We start from the raw sequence: 16,715 nt of genomic DNA, 5'->3' as shown, positions 1-16,715 counted from the left end.
TGAAATAGCAGAGGGTGGTCGAAAAGTCACTAACGATTTAAAATTCGGATTTGTTCGTAAAAGAATGCGAATTTTGAAAAAATAAAAGGCTCTTTTGAGCCACCTTGTACAGAGATAGAAACGAAAATATCCATTTCGATCTCCGGATTAATGGATCCTCGTTCCGGGTTCCAGGTATCGTTAACAGAGGCGACTCGTTCAGAAGAAGAAGATCAAGATCGAACTCCCTGGCACCGGCTAATTCCGAGGCGGAAACGAAGAATGCGGCGCCTCCAAAAGAAATTTGCTCGTACGCTGTCGCCATGCTGGGAGGAAGGGGTGTCGGAAAAACCGCCCTGATTAGCCAGTTCATGACCAGCGAGTGCATAAACGCTTACGACAGGCAGAGAGGTGAGTGCATCCAACAAGTATTCAAACTATGGTAGTGCTCGGTTAAATTTACACGAGTCAGCTTCGCTCTTCCCCCATAATTCACCTGTCAGCGACAGTCCCTTTGATAGATTATATGACGTCACGTTCCTAGAATTGCCCCACCAATAGTGCCTGTACCTGGAGACGTCACGATCCTTACTGTAGGTAGGGAAGGAAAGAACCGTACCGTGAAATTAGGCTAGGCTAGGCAGGTCGCCTAATAGTTCGGGGTATCGTATTGGCAGACGGGATTTCCAAGATTTGCGACACGGGTCGCCCGATAAAGCGAAAGGTCACGCATAAATCGTCGGACGACCCGAGAAGTCAACCCCGTAGGAGGTAGAGACGCGAATCGCGCTACTTTTCTGCTCCCAGCGAATTGTATCGCATTGTTGGCTCGCTGCTGCTGCGCGACCTTTTTCCCTCGATTCACCCGGTACTCTTGGAGGAATCCTGAAGCCACAGAATGAAATAGTTGTTGGCTTTTAGTGCGCTCCGTGTGTGCTTTCATTGCGGGATTAAAACGCCGGAACGGATGCAACCGGCGAGATAGCCGGCTGCATTCTCTAGCCTATTTGTTCGCTAACACAATCTCCGATTCTCAAACTCTTTACTTTTTCATTTGCGCCATTCACCCACTTGCCGCTCCTATTTTCTAATTTCTATCACCAGGCTGCGGCTCTTTAACCAAAAACGTTTCGAAGCAGTGCTATCAATTGGAATGATAAGCAGAAGAGATCCCTATTTCACGTGTGGGTTGGCATTTCATGCCAAATCGATCACTTTTTGCAGGCACCATCGTCGATTCTGTTCTAAATGAAATATGTTGTAGTCGAGCTACATTTTTTTTTGTTTTATTCGGAAAGTATTGGGCTATTACAAAATAATTCTTTCAACCTCGAAAATCAACTTTATAATGTCGAAAAATTTAAACAAATTTTGAAAAAAAACCACGAAAAGGTGGTGGTGCTCTTATATCCGGAAGGGATTAGGAGGGTTTATGGTGAGAAGTATGGATAGGATCATTGTGTGGGGTGGACTTCAGGATTATGGAGAAAAATAATCATAAGAAAAACTATTTCATTACACTAAAAACAGAGCCATGATTATCGCACGAGCAAGTTTTGCATAGCAGTTCTTTATTCGATAATGGGATAAAGCTATGATAGCTTCTAGTGCTTGTAATTGGTAATGCTCTTGCAAAGCAAGCTTGTAAAACTCAGCATGTTTGTTATTGTAACCAAGAGTGGTTCCTAATATTATTCTCGAGGTATAAATAGGGTTATTTAGTCGAATACAGTCTGCTGGAATTTTCTCAAGACCAGCGGAATAGACAACGGATCATAATGGCGGTGAACCCGACTCGCCTCTACCTGGAACGGGGATCTTTTTCAAGGGCTCATTTTAAAGGGGGAAACTTCAAGGAATACAACCTTATTTTTTCAAAATTTAAATCACTCTGGCCCCTCATCGAAAAAAACGTAAAAAAAGAATTTGTTTAAATTTTTCGACATTATAAAGTTGATTTTTGAGGTTGAAAAAATTATTTTGTAATAGCCCAATGCTCTCCGAATAAAACAAAAAAAATGTAGCTCAATCGGACAAACAGTTCCCGAGATAAAAATTCGTAAGCGAGGCCCGTTTTCGCCGAAATGGGCAAAAATTGAAAACTGAAGTCCTACCATTTAAAAAAAAATTCGAAACCGACAAAATGATGACTTAAACCCCCCTAATTTCACATAGACTACACTATATTTCATTTAGAACAAAATCGACGATGGTGCCTGCAAAAAGTGATCGATTTGGCATGGAATGACACGTGTATCTAATTCTAAATACATGTGTACACGTGTAGTAAACGAATCCGGATCTCGATCTGTGTCATTTTTGATACCCGTGTATTTCTGTTCCACGAGAGTGCACGTGGCACGTGAAACGTATTAACAATTCGTGAAGACGGATTCGACACGTTCGATTCCGGCGACATATGCGTTAATGATTTCGATCGAGTTCTCTTCGACTGTTGATGTTAGACGTGAGTCGTAATCGAGGCAGCATTCCTCGGTAAATTGTTCGACGTTACATTCTTTCCTTAATGATTTTAGTCAGCTGGAACTAAGAGGAGACGTTCATATTTTAAATTCTTTAATCTGGCCACTGTTTGAAATTGCATTCATTTCAGTCATACACGCATGAAATCCGACGACAACCGTTGAATAAACGCGATTGAAATGCGAGACAGAAAGAGAGCATGCTTGAACAAGTTGCGGCGAGTGGCCGACAACGATGACTTGTGGTCCTAAAACAGCGTGCGATCAGGTGAAAAGAGCGAATCATCGTGTCGAATAGCAGCGAATACGATGAATCATCGAATTTATTTTGCGCGAGAATTTTGTTGGCAACGTTGTCGATGCACTCGTCATGATGGACACTCTCTTCTGCTCTATTTCATAGCTGCATCAGCGTTTCCGTGAAGAGTTTGTATCACGGAAATACCCGTGTGTCGCAACGAGACAGCTCGCGAGTAGAACATAACTGCGAGGCAAACATGTAAATTTTGTCCGCGGATTTTCAATCCAACGTTTCAGAAGATTTAATTCGTCTTTGTGTGGCGGGCGAAACTTTTCGCTTTTCCGGGGACGCAATCTCCCGAATAATAAAACGCTCGCAAGGGTATGTGGGTCGAGGACCTGAACGTGTCTCGGTGACGTGAAATATTGTCAAGACGCTGTCAATCGAGCCGAGGCTCCCTGTTAAAACAGAGAGATCAGTCTCCCGCTGGAACCGAGAAGAGAACCTACTCGAACTATCGAACCAGAATGGCGTTATCGTCGAATTGCCGGGCGCGACAGTGTTCCCTCGGCTTTTCTCTTCTCCATTCAGTTTCGGAGTTTACAGGAGCAAACAATTCCTGAGAGCTTTTTAAAGGATGTAGGTCAGATACTGTTTTGAATCTTGCGACGCTTGCTGCGAGCTAGTTTCCCACCGTTCAGACGACATTATGCTTGACATTAGCGAGTCGTGTTGCGTTATTCATTAACCGTTCGCCGCGCTCGCATGGTCAAACATTTCCCTCGAACGGGGGATTATTTGCGGAGGGGAAACAATCAATTTCCATCCAGCCATAAATTATTTTCAAAAATGGCACCGTCGGAGACCGTAACTGCCTCCAGCGTGACTACGCTTGCCAAGTACGAGCGGAATAACGATTTCGACGGAAACTCCTCTCTGGCGTCCGCGCGCCGCCCGGGCATCTTAAATAAACCGATTTATGTCCACCATCGTTTTTAAGAGTTCGAAAATGCATTTGCATTGCACGTTCGAGTAATGGCCGCGATAAAAGCGCTTGCGCCAACGCCAACGTCGTTAAGTGCAAACAGCAGCTGCTCCGAAAAAAAACAACGGATAACAAAATTCTGCAACATCCACCAAGCTCGCACTTCCGCAAATTGTTTCTGATTTTGAGTTCACTTGTAAAGTACCGCGTTAAAAATAAAACATCTGACAACGTTCACTTGGTTTTGCATTTATTCCACATTGAATCGGTAGTAATTATTTTATGTAAGAAAAGATTCGCTACGTCCACACTGAACCGACATCGAGCAACTTTTTGTCGCCTTACTTTCTTGAATAAAAGAAGAGGCGATAAAAAGTTGCTCGATGTTGTTGCGGCGTGGAAATGGCTTCAGAGCGACGCCCGCGATGTTCAGACCAAGTCACCGGGGACTTTCTCGAAAATTCACGGCACGATGATCGGCTTGGACGTTTTTAGGTACGGGGGCGTCAGCAACGAGTTCGTCGATCGTCTAACTAGGTTTCAGCATGTTGCATCGAAACACGCCGCTCTCTGTACGCGACAACATTGGCGAGTGGTAAGTTTGCGCGGAAAGTTGACAAAACTTTGTTAAGCAAATGAGCAACTTCAGCTTGGAATGAGAAAACGCGTTTACGCGTTGACGACAGATAACGACGCGTTGTTAGTCACAGTAAAAAGTGAAGAAATTTGGATGGCGCTGTTGGGCGACCTGCTGTTTCCTAATTGTTCGCTAACTACCCGGGGACAGTTTAATCGAGCCTAATGGTGCAACGAGACCGTAAGATCGGTTGCTAATCGATAGAGCCGGGGGCTTCGAAATTGCTTCGGGATCCCTGCGAAAACTGCCGAGTTGCGAACTGCGAGACGTTTTTCGAAATAGAATTTTTTATTATGACAAGTTTGCATTTATCGTGAATGAAACAATTGTCCTTTTTTATTTTTAACCAGGTCGGGACCTGTTTCTCTATCATGGCGATTTTCAAAAGTTTCCTAGAGCTACAGCGTTCTCTACACTTTTAAATTTGAGAGTTTACATTTTCCATCATGAGAGTGAAATTTAGTCATAACTCCCATAGTATTTTAATAAACAAGAAAATTTTCAAACAAGTTGTTAAGGCTGTTTGAGCTGTAATAATAGCTACATCATCTGGTAAATCGTGAATGAAACAATTGTCCACAACCAAAATAGTGAATTAAAACGATAAACTGAATCCCAACAAAAACATCCTGTAAACAGGAGCCAAGTTCCTATGGCCGTAAAAATTTGTGAGATCAAACAAAACACGGCCAAGTTCGTTAGCTTAGAAATACCTCTTGCAATATTGAAAAAAGCGTTTGTAAAAATTAGTTTAAAAGAACGCTATTTAATTTTTAAAGATTTACATTTTATGGCCATTGGTTTAAAAAGTAACGGCCGAGTTTGAATAATTTAGCCCTCCATGTAACTCTTTAAAAATTAAATAGCGTTCTTTTAATCTAATTTTTATAAACGCTTTTTTCAGTATTGCAAGAGGTATTTCTAAGCTAACGAACTTGGCCGTATTTTGTTTGATCTCACAAATTTTTACGGCCATAGGAACTTGGCTCCTGTTTACAGGATGTTTTTGTTGAGATTTCATCAATTTTTGTTGAAATTTCATCAATTATCAAATAGGTATCAAAGAAAAAAAATCCTTCTCTAATTTGCAAGACAAAATCCAAATTCAATGTGTCGAAGATTAACACTCTGCCGGCGACGCTCGGATCCGTTTCCCCCCCGCCGCTATAGACAATGCTCAGTGCAGTTTCTGTTGTTTACGTTAGAGCGATTGTCTTTTTCATCAGTATTTGTTGCGACTTCGAAACTAATGAAACGTATACTTATGTATGTTATGCCGCTATGTTCTATCCTACGTTCCTATTTCCTAACGTTTTTTTTTCAATACAACCCCTTTAAATATGTTTCTTCTATCGACCGTATTTGCTGTTAATAAATGTTAAACGCTTTCGGCGCAACGGTTCGATCGTTTACTACTAATTATGAAGCAATTTTGCTAATTATCAAACAAAATGAACGTTTCGATCCTAGTTTGGATCCTTCTTAAGCATATCCGACGCACGTAACACACGCGCGTGCCACACAATTATTATAAATTTATTTTCTTCAAAGCAAGTGAGTGAGTTTTTATGAACAATATTCCTTATATTCAATCATTTAATAGTTTTTGAAATTATTATAACATATTTACCTCACAGACGCCATTCAAATAAATCTTGAGAAGGATCCAAACTAGGATCGAAAAGTTGATTTTGTTTGATAATTAGAAAAATTGCTTTATAATTAATAGTAAACGATCAAACCGTGTGTTGCGCCGAAAGTATTTAACATTTATCAACCCCTTTAAGGTGTAAAATTTCAAACTTTGATAATTATTCCTTTGAGTGTTTGTTATGTTGGACCTATGTACCAAATGTCAAGCTTGTAGGTCAATCGGAAGTACCCAAAAGGTTTTGATGATCTGTCAGTCAGGCAGTCTGTGACAAAAGCGATTTTTGAGATCCTATATCTCGGAACCTACTAATGTTGGAAGATTAATGTTTTGTCAATATTGAGACATGATAGCATTTAACAAGTGCATGAAATTACATCTCTCCATCTGCCTCCAATACCGAGTTATAAGCCTCTAAAAAACGGCTAAGTTGTTTCGTGTAAAAGGAGGTAGTGCGAGAACTTGGCTGGTGTACTACCGTGCACCTAGATAATATCATTTCAGTCGGGTGACTATGTCCTATTTTATGTGAAAGTAACAGGTGTCCAAAATTTCGCGAGCACACAATACACAATATACGCCACGGGGATCGCATTTGTCCGACTTAGCCTACTTGCGACGCGCTTCCTCGTCGAGTGATATCGTTTCCGGAACACGGTCGTCTTACTATCAATACATATATATATATATATATATATATATGTTGCATAAGTTCGAATTCGATTTACGTGTGGATTCGTAACTTGATTCAAGTGTGTGTCTGCAATAGGATATTGAGGCACAAACGTAGCATGTCGAGGGTATAACGTGCGTTGAATAGGAGGCACACTCACTGGTAAAGGCAAAGCACATCAACAAACTCCATTAGCATGTTTGCATCGATGCAAGTGATACTAAATAAACGCTCGAGTATTGCGGTAACGTGTGTATCACTTGACATTTAACATGGCATGTCAAACTAAATAGCCGGGGCTCATGAAATGATAGCGAAACATTTTATTCCGACAGACTTGCCGGCTTGAAATGAAATATTATTCTGCGAGATGAAGTAAATGCATATTATTTTGGACAGTAGAGAATGCATTTTAATTGTTAGTAAATAGTCAGTAAATTCGAGTAGAACCTACGCGCTACGGTCGGTGTTCGTTTCCGAAAGAAAGAATCGCGCGCGTTAACCGAAGGCAAACAAGATCTTGTAAACGAAGATCTGGGCTGAAGTTGTGTTTCATCCCATAATTCAGCGGCGAAATCGAGATCGAGGCCACGGCGAGCGACAAGCGCGTCGGAGGATGCGATTCCGCAAACAGAACAAAAGAAGATGGCGGTCGCGGGTGGGTTGTCGCCGCGAAAATCGGTGAAAATTCGCGTGAGATGAAACGCATGGAGGATGCGTGCGAGTCGAGCGAAACGGGCACGGCCGTTTCCAGGAAGGTGTAAAAAAGAAAACTGCAGGAACAACCGGGGCAGAAATAGCTGGTTAATTTTGCATCGGTCCGTGCTATAAACGTACATCATACAGGCTCCGTGTCTGTTCATCGTCTGCCCTCCTTTACTTTTTCGCGCTTTCTCGCTCCGTTCTCTGTTCTCCCCCGCGTCTAATAATTGCCCGTTAACGTGTCTCGCTTTTCTCAGAACGTTCGGCTCCTTTCGTCGATCGAAAATACCCTGGGAAAAAATCGCCCCCCTCGAGAAACTTCCCGCATATTGCTTCCCGAATTGAGCGCAGTCTTTGAACTACACGCATGCAAACCCGAGGTAAACTCGGCTCGTCTATTCCCACCGCGGAGCGTTTTATACGGAGGGGAAAGAAAAATAAAGCTGGTTGCTTGAAATAAGCGGGCTTCGTTCTCGCGCTTGTTAAAAGATCACCTGAAGCAATATTCGCGAGCATCGCGTTACGCTTATCTCCTAGGGCTGCGGGATATACCTACCCTGGGGACGAGTGTCTGCAACAATGCTGTGCTCTCGCATCTTTAATACTATTTTTATTGCATGGAATATTTTCACATGATCAAATCCTCGGAAGCTGAGCTTATTAGGTGGTTTTGTGATAGATTTCGAAGCAATTTTTCACATAAACCTGTTTTCTTTCTTTTCCGAATTTCAGACACAGCTGCTATGAATGATGAGAATAGGGTATATACTCGTAGAAAGAGAAGAGTCAAGGCAACGGGGACTGGGAAACGTGACTTGAGAGCATGTGTCGAACACCGTCAAACCGGGGACAGACCGTTGCAATCTGACATCATCGAATTACGTATCGGCATGAACCGTGGAAGCCGTCGACGCTTCCGAACAGACGTTGACGGGCGAACGTCGACGCGGACGCATTTAGACGCCCGATTACGTGGAACTCGACGACGTCATGTGGCCGTCAATGTAACGGGCAACGAATTCATTTTCCCTTCAGTCGAGTCCCCGGGTTTATTTACGGTGGCCCGATTACTTCCCCTTCGGTCGCGTTTTTTTCTTATGCCTGTTGCGGATGTCCTCCGCGATATTCGGATCTCGTCGAGATCCACTTCTAGGGAAGCTCGTCGCAGCTGATCGAGGCTCGAACTATGTGTGCTGGAACATGGTTGAATTATTTCCATTCTTTTCGAGGCGCTGCACTATGCATTTTTTTATCACGAGAACTTTTATGGACTTATTCAGAATATGTTTCCTTATTCTACGTACGTGATATTTTGTGAAGCTCATTTTACAGAGAGGCATCTTGCATCTTATGCAAAGGGTTTCCCTCCTTTTCCTTTGTTTTCCCTGCGAGATCCCTGTACTACCTTCTTTAGGTACATGCTCCCCTACATTGTTCGTGTACTTAATAATTTTCGCGTTTTTCTCTACTAATCCTCCTTCTCTTCTTGGAAAGGTTCATTTATGAGTTACACTTATATCGCTCACTCCTTTGCACATTATCCATGAGTGATATAATAGAGGGAATACCTAATCGGACGTATATGTCCCTAAAATGTCAAGCTACTCAAAATCGCGAATGAAGACATAATGTTCTAAACATTTATTACCGTCCCGATTTTGTTGCACATTTTTCGGACACCGAGTAATTCGTCATCTTGTATCTTTATCCACAAACAAATGCGAGCTGCAAAAATTCGCTAGACCAGGATAAATAAACCGAACATCAAATTGCACATCCTTTCTCTGCGGAACAACGAATCCTGGCGCCATGTTCATCCTTTTTCATTTTTATTTGCAGACGTACCCAGCGAGCAATCCGTCTTTGTTATGCTGAACGGTGAGGAGAGCGAGCTGAGATTTCTGAATATTTCGAACCCGAAGGTGAGCAAAATTCATACCATCCTCACACAGATCTGCATTATCTCCATTGCATTATTTTACGAATTTACAATTGCATATGGATTTGTTGCGCCTTTGTACAGCGTTTCATGCGAATCTGCATCCTTTGCAGCCTCGTAAACTTTCGTGACTTCCAAGTAATGGTGTTTCAACTAGACTCTGTGTTTTTGTTATGAGAAGTCGGAGATGGAGAACATACATCCGGACGCTTTCGTCGTGATGTATTCCGTGATTGATAAAGCATCCTTCCAAAGAGCCGAGGAGTACCTAGAGCGCCTTCACGATCAAGATTTCCTGCGTGGAAAATCAGCGATCCTAGTCGGGAACAAGGTGGACCTGGTCCGGTCCAGGGTGGTGTCTTCTCAAGGTCTGTAGACAAGAATTAAGAATTCACAAAAGAAGAAAGAGCATTCCCTTCAAATGGGAATGACTTTTTTGAAAGTGGATCAGGTTGTTCGTGATCAGACGCGTCATCCTATTCAATATTCAACAACATGAACCAGCTAGACTAATTCTCGTAGCAGAAATCTGATGTCGTTTGGTCCACTTTGAAAAAAGTTCTTCGAATTCTTTGGGCGTCCGAAGAATTACGCGAGTCTCTGTACGTGAAGCGGTCGCTGATTTAATTTTCCATCGTATTAGACGGCAAGTGCATGGCGTGCACCTACCGGGTGAAGTTCATCGAGATCTCGGTCGCCATCAACCACAACGTGGACGATCTTCTGGTCGGCATACTGAATCAGATTCGACTGAAGAACGTGCAGGGGAACGCGGAGAACCGAGCCGCGAACGGGACCGAAGGCAGCGGCCATTGGTACAAGTCCAGAGGCGTGGTACGTGCCAGCATGAAGGCTAGACAAATGTTGACCTGGTTGTTCGGCAAGGAGGACAGTAAGTTCAAGAATTGCGAGAACCTTCACGTGCTTTAAACCGGCCGAACGGATCTGTCAGTGTGGTACCTGAAGACGGATTGTGTAGGGATGGAACCGGCGCGATTCTTTCCCAGGAAATTCTCATCTTCTGACGAATCGTCGGATCGCGAAACGGGCCCCTCGTTGTTCCCGCGACTTTTCGGCCAAACTTTACCACCAATCTGCGGATCTTTATGCGTTAATATCGTTCGCAATTTTCGAAAATTCGAGAAGTTGCGTGAACAAAAATACGACACATATCTAAACCATGGTAATTTCTTTTCTTATCGCTTGTAGTCAGATTAATACATCATAACAGCATTTATAAATTTGTTAAATATTTTTAAAATCCACAGTCTATTGATTAGAAAAGAACAGAAGAATGAAAAGAAAAGAAAATGGGACAAAAATTGTTATTTATTGTTACTATATTGCGGATCCGTATGCAAAGTAAATGGAAAGCTTCCAAGTTAATTGTAAGAAGCAGAAGAGAGAGAGAGAGAGAGAGAGAGAGAAGTGTGAAAATATGTATTTCTTCTTTATATAAATTTAGTGAATTAAATGTAATAATATTCTCAAGTTCTTCTAATGTCTTTACAATTCTATATTTAATTTATTCGTTCTTACTACAAATGCATAAAATCCGCAGTCTAGAAATCTGAACATGTCATTTTAATTTGCATAAAGATCCGCAGTTGATCACCAAATCGTATTCATTCTCGCCTATCGATCCTCGCCAGGATCGAAAGATATCATCAAGACGATATTTTTTCAAAGTAATTCAATTTGAGCGGCATTGTTCGTGTATCCATCATTACACTACAGATCTTATGTAGCGCTATTCAATTACTATTATACTTTTGATACTTTTTTAAATTAAAATGATCGTTAAGAGGCAAATTTTCGTTTGAAATTGGTCTGTGAGAGTTTGCGTGAACGTCGCGTTACAATCGAAAAGCTCTGTACAGAGTGATGTGCTGTTCGTGTGAGCATCGTCGATTGATAAAATACTAAAGTTTGGCCAAAAGTTTTCGACACGCATCGGTGGAGAATACAGAAGTTGGAGTAATACGAGTGCGACCAATTAGATTACAAAGCGACCGCTTTGTCTCGAAATTTATGCAGCGGTGGCCAATTTCGTTTCATGGACTCTGACCTTTTCGTTGTTCTTCCGAATGTTACAGAACGGTACGCTAAACACGAGAAGATTTTATACGATTACAGATCGTGTGCCGATAGAAAATAAACGAGAACGGATGTACGCGGTCCAATATTCTGTTTCGCACGTTCAGTGCTGTTTGAACGCGAACGAAAAACAGTAAATATTCGATCTAAGAAAACAAAACTGTACGATCTAATTGACCAAACTGTTTGTGACATTTTTGTGGGTTTAATCTTGGCCTGGCCAATACTCCGAGAGCCAATGACGTAGAAGGTCGGGATAGGCCTCGCGCTGGCCGGCCGAGAGTTAAGATAGTGATTCTACGTCATCGACTCTCGGAGTACTAGTCGCCCAGGCCTGGTTTAATTGACGGCGTGCAGTAAATTTTTGGTCGGGCTGTCCGTGGTCACAAAAGGTTGTAGACCTACACGATCTAAAAAGCAACACGGACCCGAGGGTTTTTCTTAGGTCGAACCTTTACGGTAGCTTTTTTGTAAGGAAGGTTCGCGAGAAATCGGGGTACGATCGAAGTGCCAACCAATCAAAATGGAACGTGACTAACTCTTCGTCGGGACTCTCGAGACTTTATCGAGAGGCTGCTCGAGCGAATCTAACAACCGACATAAGCATAAGTTTGTATGTACACCGAGAGCTCCGGAAGCACTGCATCGATTTTCAATTTTTCATAGAAAATTCACCGGTACAAAGACCTATTGCCTTGCTGCAATAACCAGTTCCCGCGAGACTAATCAAAAAAGGCGACGGGCGTAGCTAAAAGGGCTAGATAGTGATAAGAACGAGTTCTCTCTTATCGAAGCAACCTGGAGAAATCGACTTCAGATTAGGCACGAAGGAATTTCATTGGACCACGGCGAGAGTTCGCGGCCACTAAACCTATACGGCGGCGCTATGCTGTACAATAAGACCAATTTAATGTTTTCATTCGATGCTGTATATAGGATAAGTTTAACGATGCGGATCTGTGTACCTATTGTAAACGCGAGATATGTGTGTCGATGCCAGGTTGTCGATCGTGTGACATACGCGCGCGCGCGTAGGAACCGTCTTGTTTTAGGGTCGTTTTCATCGGAAAAACGTGTTCGATCGGTCAGACAATTTGTCGAATCTAGTCCAGAAACAAAATCAAAATTGCGGTAATTTAACAGCGCGCGCGCGCGCAATTTCATTCGGATAGACGGCCTCGCGTCAGAAATACATAAACGCGACATATTCCTGATATCCCATGATCAAATAAGTTAGTGGTTAGTTTGTGTAGATGTATGTTATGGATTGATGTGTTTACTGTATTGCGTGTTTTCCTTCGATGAACGAGTAATATACGACGGGACATCTGGCCGCAATGTCCCTCAAAAAGAATATATTCTTTTCGAAGTTTTCAGAGTATAAGTATGGAGGATGATAAAGAAAAAAATATATATATACACTATTCTCCGTCTATTTTCTGCGATCTCTATGCCTGTAATATCCAAATTATGTATACATACAATATACATACACACATACATGAACGTATACGTACGTATGTACAATACCGCTCAAACGTTTGGGATCAATTATAATACTCGCGATTTATGAAAGGAAATAAAATGAATGATAACGGAACCCAGCCTCCCTTCTCTCTGTTTCTATTTTTTAATAACGTGCTTAATAGAAAGGTAGAAAATGTACCTGCGCATTCCACGAAATTAGAATTTGGAAATTGGGTAGTTCGTCCGATTTCGAGAAGTTGGTTCTCCAACTTGGAAATTCAATAAATTATGGAACTTTGGGTATATGCAGAGCATTGTATTGGTTTATAATTTCTGTCAAATTCACTGTAAGCACTTGAAATTTTCCCTTGATATGATTTCGAATGAATGATTTCAAAGAAATGCATTCAGATAATACTGACTTCTGTAATAAATAATCCGATAAATTTTATAAACGAAAAGATCTTTCCCAAAAATCTAGTTTAAGTAATTATGAAACTCCCTTAAAATTATAACCACTGATGTTTCAACACCCTTCAGAGAGGATTATGATTTATGTGCGTTACTCACATAACCAGCATTTCAAGTTGAAATTAATTCAATACGCATTACGAACTGGACTATTTCACCGCCCATTGTAATCCACTAATTAGTATTAAATACCACAATAATATTTAAATGCATTAAAGCTGAATTCACTCGAGCCACGTTACGGGTTTAGCGTAAATGGATTGTGGTTAACAATCACATTTTTATTGTTTACAGGCGACGAATGCACACGGTTCGAATTTTGAAGACCCGTATTTTTTCAATGTTAACGTGCCTCGTAAATCTTATCGCGACGTTTCGTTGATAAATAACCGACGCCAGACGCATGCGTCCTGGGCATCGATTATTTTGATTGGTACCAGATATTGCCAGGCTCCAGTCGTGGCCGTTTGCCACGAAGCAAAACGAATGTCGTTTTCTTTTAACCTCGAACGGAATATAAACGATAATAAACGATATTGTGGTGCACGCGAAACGTATTTTATTGGACGAGAAGTCGCAACGAAATGTTGGCAAGTGACAGATGACCGCTTCGTCGCGTTTCAACGTTCCGGATCGAGAAGGATGAAGAAATTCGAGTTTATCCATCATAAATTAGTTCCACGCGATCACTCTGAAAAGTACCTTTCATACCGTTCATCAAAATTCATCTCTTCCGTTCGAACTTCGCAAATTGCGATGATTCGATATTTTCAATGATTTTAAAAGGATGTTTCTTGTAGTTTCGAAAACTTCTGAAATAATCGATGATGATCGAGCAGCAGCATGGCCACTGTCAAACCGTCCACTTGCAAAGAATCTATTCGACGATGGGAAGAAGACAACGAACAAGAAGCGTCCGCGTCGACAGAAGTCAGTCTGAGCTTTCAATGGCCTCCCATAGAAAAGATGGACAATGCTTTGTCGAGTTTGACGAACTGCGAGAAACTTTCTTTATCGACGAACATGATCGAGAAGATTGCAGGTGAATATTCCCTCTACCTTTAGAGAAAAATTTTAATATCCTTTTTACAGAATCATTTCATCTTTTCTTTGCTTATATTAATTTCTCAATGATCTTTCAAAATCGAAGCAAGTGCAATTTAATTTAGCGAGATCTATCAGAATAATGAGATGTTAATATCAGCTTCCATTTTTTTAAATGTTTAAAAACCCTGCATCTGCCCCACGATTGATTACACTAAAGATTAATGAGTAAAGATTAATGAACACTTAAATTTAAGGAATGAACGAATTCAATATCTTTATTAGGTCATGAGAAAACGGCTCGTAATACTAAACTTGGCACAGCCTGTATAAATTCCGTTAAAACACCCCGTCTTATCGAACTTCTCTTATTTGACACAGGGATCGGAACTTTGAAGAACCTGAGGATCCTATCGTTAGGTCGTAATATAATCAAAGGATTCTCTGGCTTGGAGCCTTTAGGAGACACGTTGCAAGAACTTTGGATTTCTTATAACCTGATCGAGAAAATGAAGGGAATAAACGCGATGAAAAATCTTCGTGTTCTTTACATGTCCAACAACTTGGTCAGAGATTGGAACGAGTTCAACAAGCTACAGGACCTCGTAAACCTCCAGGACCTCGTTTTCGTTGGCAACCCGCTTTATGAAAGCGTCGAGGTACTTTACAACTATCTTCTGCATTTCAAAATTGTTTAATTTGATGAATTTATAATATTTATTCTCTTAGATGGAGCAGTGGAGGTCAGAGGTCGCTCGACGTTTACCAACGTTGGAAAAATTGGACGGCGAGCCGATAATACGAACGGAAGAATGCTGCGTGATTCAAGCACAAAAAGTTGACTGTCCATCGCAACCGGAAAACAGCTTAACCTGATCATACAGCAGTTTTATATTATAGAAATGTTTATTCTGTATTCTATACCTTTGGTTTCGAGTTTCCTTTTAAAACTCAGTTTTAGGTCAAGCATAAACTTGTATGGACTTTGTAATATTTTTCGTAATCGTATCGGTTTATCATTTGTGAGCATTACCTTTTGGTTTAATCGATGGATTGGAAAATGGTATTTATATGATCGTTTTATATATTTATGCCCTTTTCATTCAGGCAAATAAAGCAGAAAGTGAAACAGAATTGTAACACGCATAGCGAATTGTAAAGGATTTTGTTATAAACAGAATTTCGATACGAATGTTCATCGAGTTGCATGTTATTGATCGCGCTTGAATACAGACGGAAAGACAATGTAGATTAATTAATTATTTGCAGCTGCGAAACATACATTTTAATATATTATACAATATAAATGCAAAGACAAATATCAAGATGATAGTAAGGATTGATATACTTATTCCAGGACTAGAGAGGAGTTGTTGCTCGCTCGCTTCGCGAGTAGGGTTGTTGTAGCTCGTTCGCTTTGCGAGCTCGAGAGAGGGTTAGTGGTACGCATTTTATTTTAACAGACGTCGATAATGTAAATTTCTATTGAAATATTGATTAAAAGTTGCGACGTTCTATTGAAATATTGATTAAAAGCTACGCGAAGTTCGTTTTTTTGTTGTATTAAAATATGATTCTAAAAGCACTTTTACTTTTTCCAGAATTTTCATGTTTTTCCGGGCAACTTTTCCAATTTTTTTAAATCTAAAAACCTGATTCGGACTACAACGAACGTTTAAAAAAAAAATTATCCAAATCGGTCCAGCCGTTCTTCCGTGATGTCGTGACCAACGAACAGCATTTGATTTTTATTATATAGAAGATGTATAGATAGATTATATTCGGTTAACATAAAGTAATGGACGATACAGTGTTTTTGTATAAATGTCAAGCTCAGACTTTGTACTTTTAAGGGATCATTTTAGATAAAAAGTCTGGAACCATCTCATTCGAACAAAATAATGATTGCAGATATTTTAAAAGATAACTTCTCAACGTATCATTTAGGACTACTTTCGCTAAACACTGAGCGCTCTCGCGAATGTCGATCAACATCGGCGATCGGCGTGATAATTATGTAGATATGTGATAATTGCACAGATCGATTCTTGGTACATTTACGTATAAAAAAGTGTAAGGTAATAATTCTCGTTTATGAAATAGTATTTTACGAAATTACGAATTGAAAAATTATGCTTCAATACTTTCTTATGTGTACAAACATTGCTTTTAATATTTTAAACCTGACAAACCAACAACAAAACATACGTTCGGTGCAGAATGTAACAATTCATGATAACCAATATGGTTCCGCAATGATTTTCCTTCTGACCGACGACAATCTTGTCAGTGGCCTTCTACACCGACGAGAGATCACGTCGATGGCCTTCTGTTTCTTACTCCAGC

At 40.8% G+C, this 16,715-nt stretch overlaps 2 protein-coding genes across 6 annotated transcripts in view; both read left to right on the top strand.

Moving 5' to 3' along the window:
* Positions 1-10,577, top strand: part of Rgk3 (Rad, Gem/Kir family member 3) — a 47,116-nt gene extending 36,539 nt beyond the window's left edge. For 2 of the 3 annotated variants that reach the window (XM_076423076.1, XM_076423077.1), the window contains exons 4-7: positions 175-390; positions 9,191-9,273; positions 9,469-9,658; positions 9,934-10,577. In XM_076423076.1, coding sequence (XP_076279191.1) covers positions 175-390; positions 9,191-9,273; positions 9,469-9,658; positions 9,934-10,220 — 776 coding nt within the window. In that variant the 3' untranslated portion in view covers positions 10,221-10,577. The remainder of the gene's footprint in view (positions 1-174; positions 391-9,190; positions 9,274-9,468; positions 9,659-9,933) is intronic. The other variant, XM_076423078.1, reaches the window with a different exon arrangement.
* A 2,984-nt stretch (positions 10,578-13,561) lies between these two features.
* On the top strand, positions 13,562-15,503 carry LOC143208590 (dynein axonemal light chain 1). Of its 3 annotated transcripts, none has more exons than XM_076423081.1 (4): positions 13,562-13,915; positions 14,126-14,367; positions 14,751-15,028; positions 15,099-15,503. In XM_076423081.1, exons 2-4 carry the CDS (start codon positions 14,169-14,171, stop codon positions 15,243-15,245), a joined length of 624 nt encoding a protein of 207 aa, XP_076279196.1. In that variant the 5' UTR covers positions 13,562-13,915; positions 14,126-14,168; the 3' UTR covers positions 15,246-15,503. The 3 variants fall into 3 exon arrangements, with proteins under 3 accessions (XP_076279196.1, XP_076279195.1, XP_076279194.1); XM_076423079.1 differs by having other exon boundaries at positions 13,725-14,023; XM_076423080.1 differs by having other exon boundaries at positions 13,575-14,367.
* The last annotated feature ends 1,212 nt before the right edge of the window (positions 15,504-16,715 follow it).

This window comes from Lasioglossum baleicum, chromosome 5 (assembly GCF_051020765.1).
Source record: "Lasioglossum baleicum chromosome 5, iyLasBale1, whole genome shotgun sequence".
NCBI classification, from domain to species: domain Eukaryota; kingdom Metazoa; phylum Arthropoda; class Insecta; order Hymenoptera; family Halictidae; genus Lasioglossum; species Lasioglossum baleicum.
The sequence above is the reverse complement of the archived record's forward strand: the minus strand, read 5'-3'. Positions and strand labels throughout refer to the sequence as shown.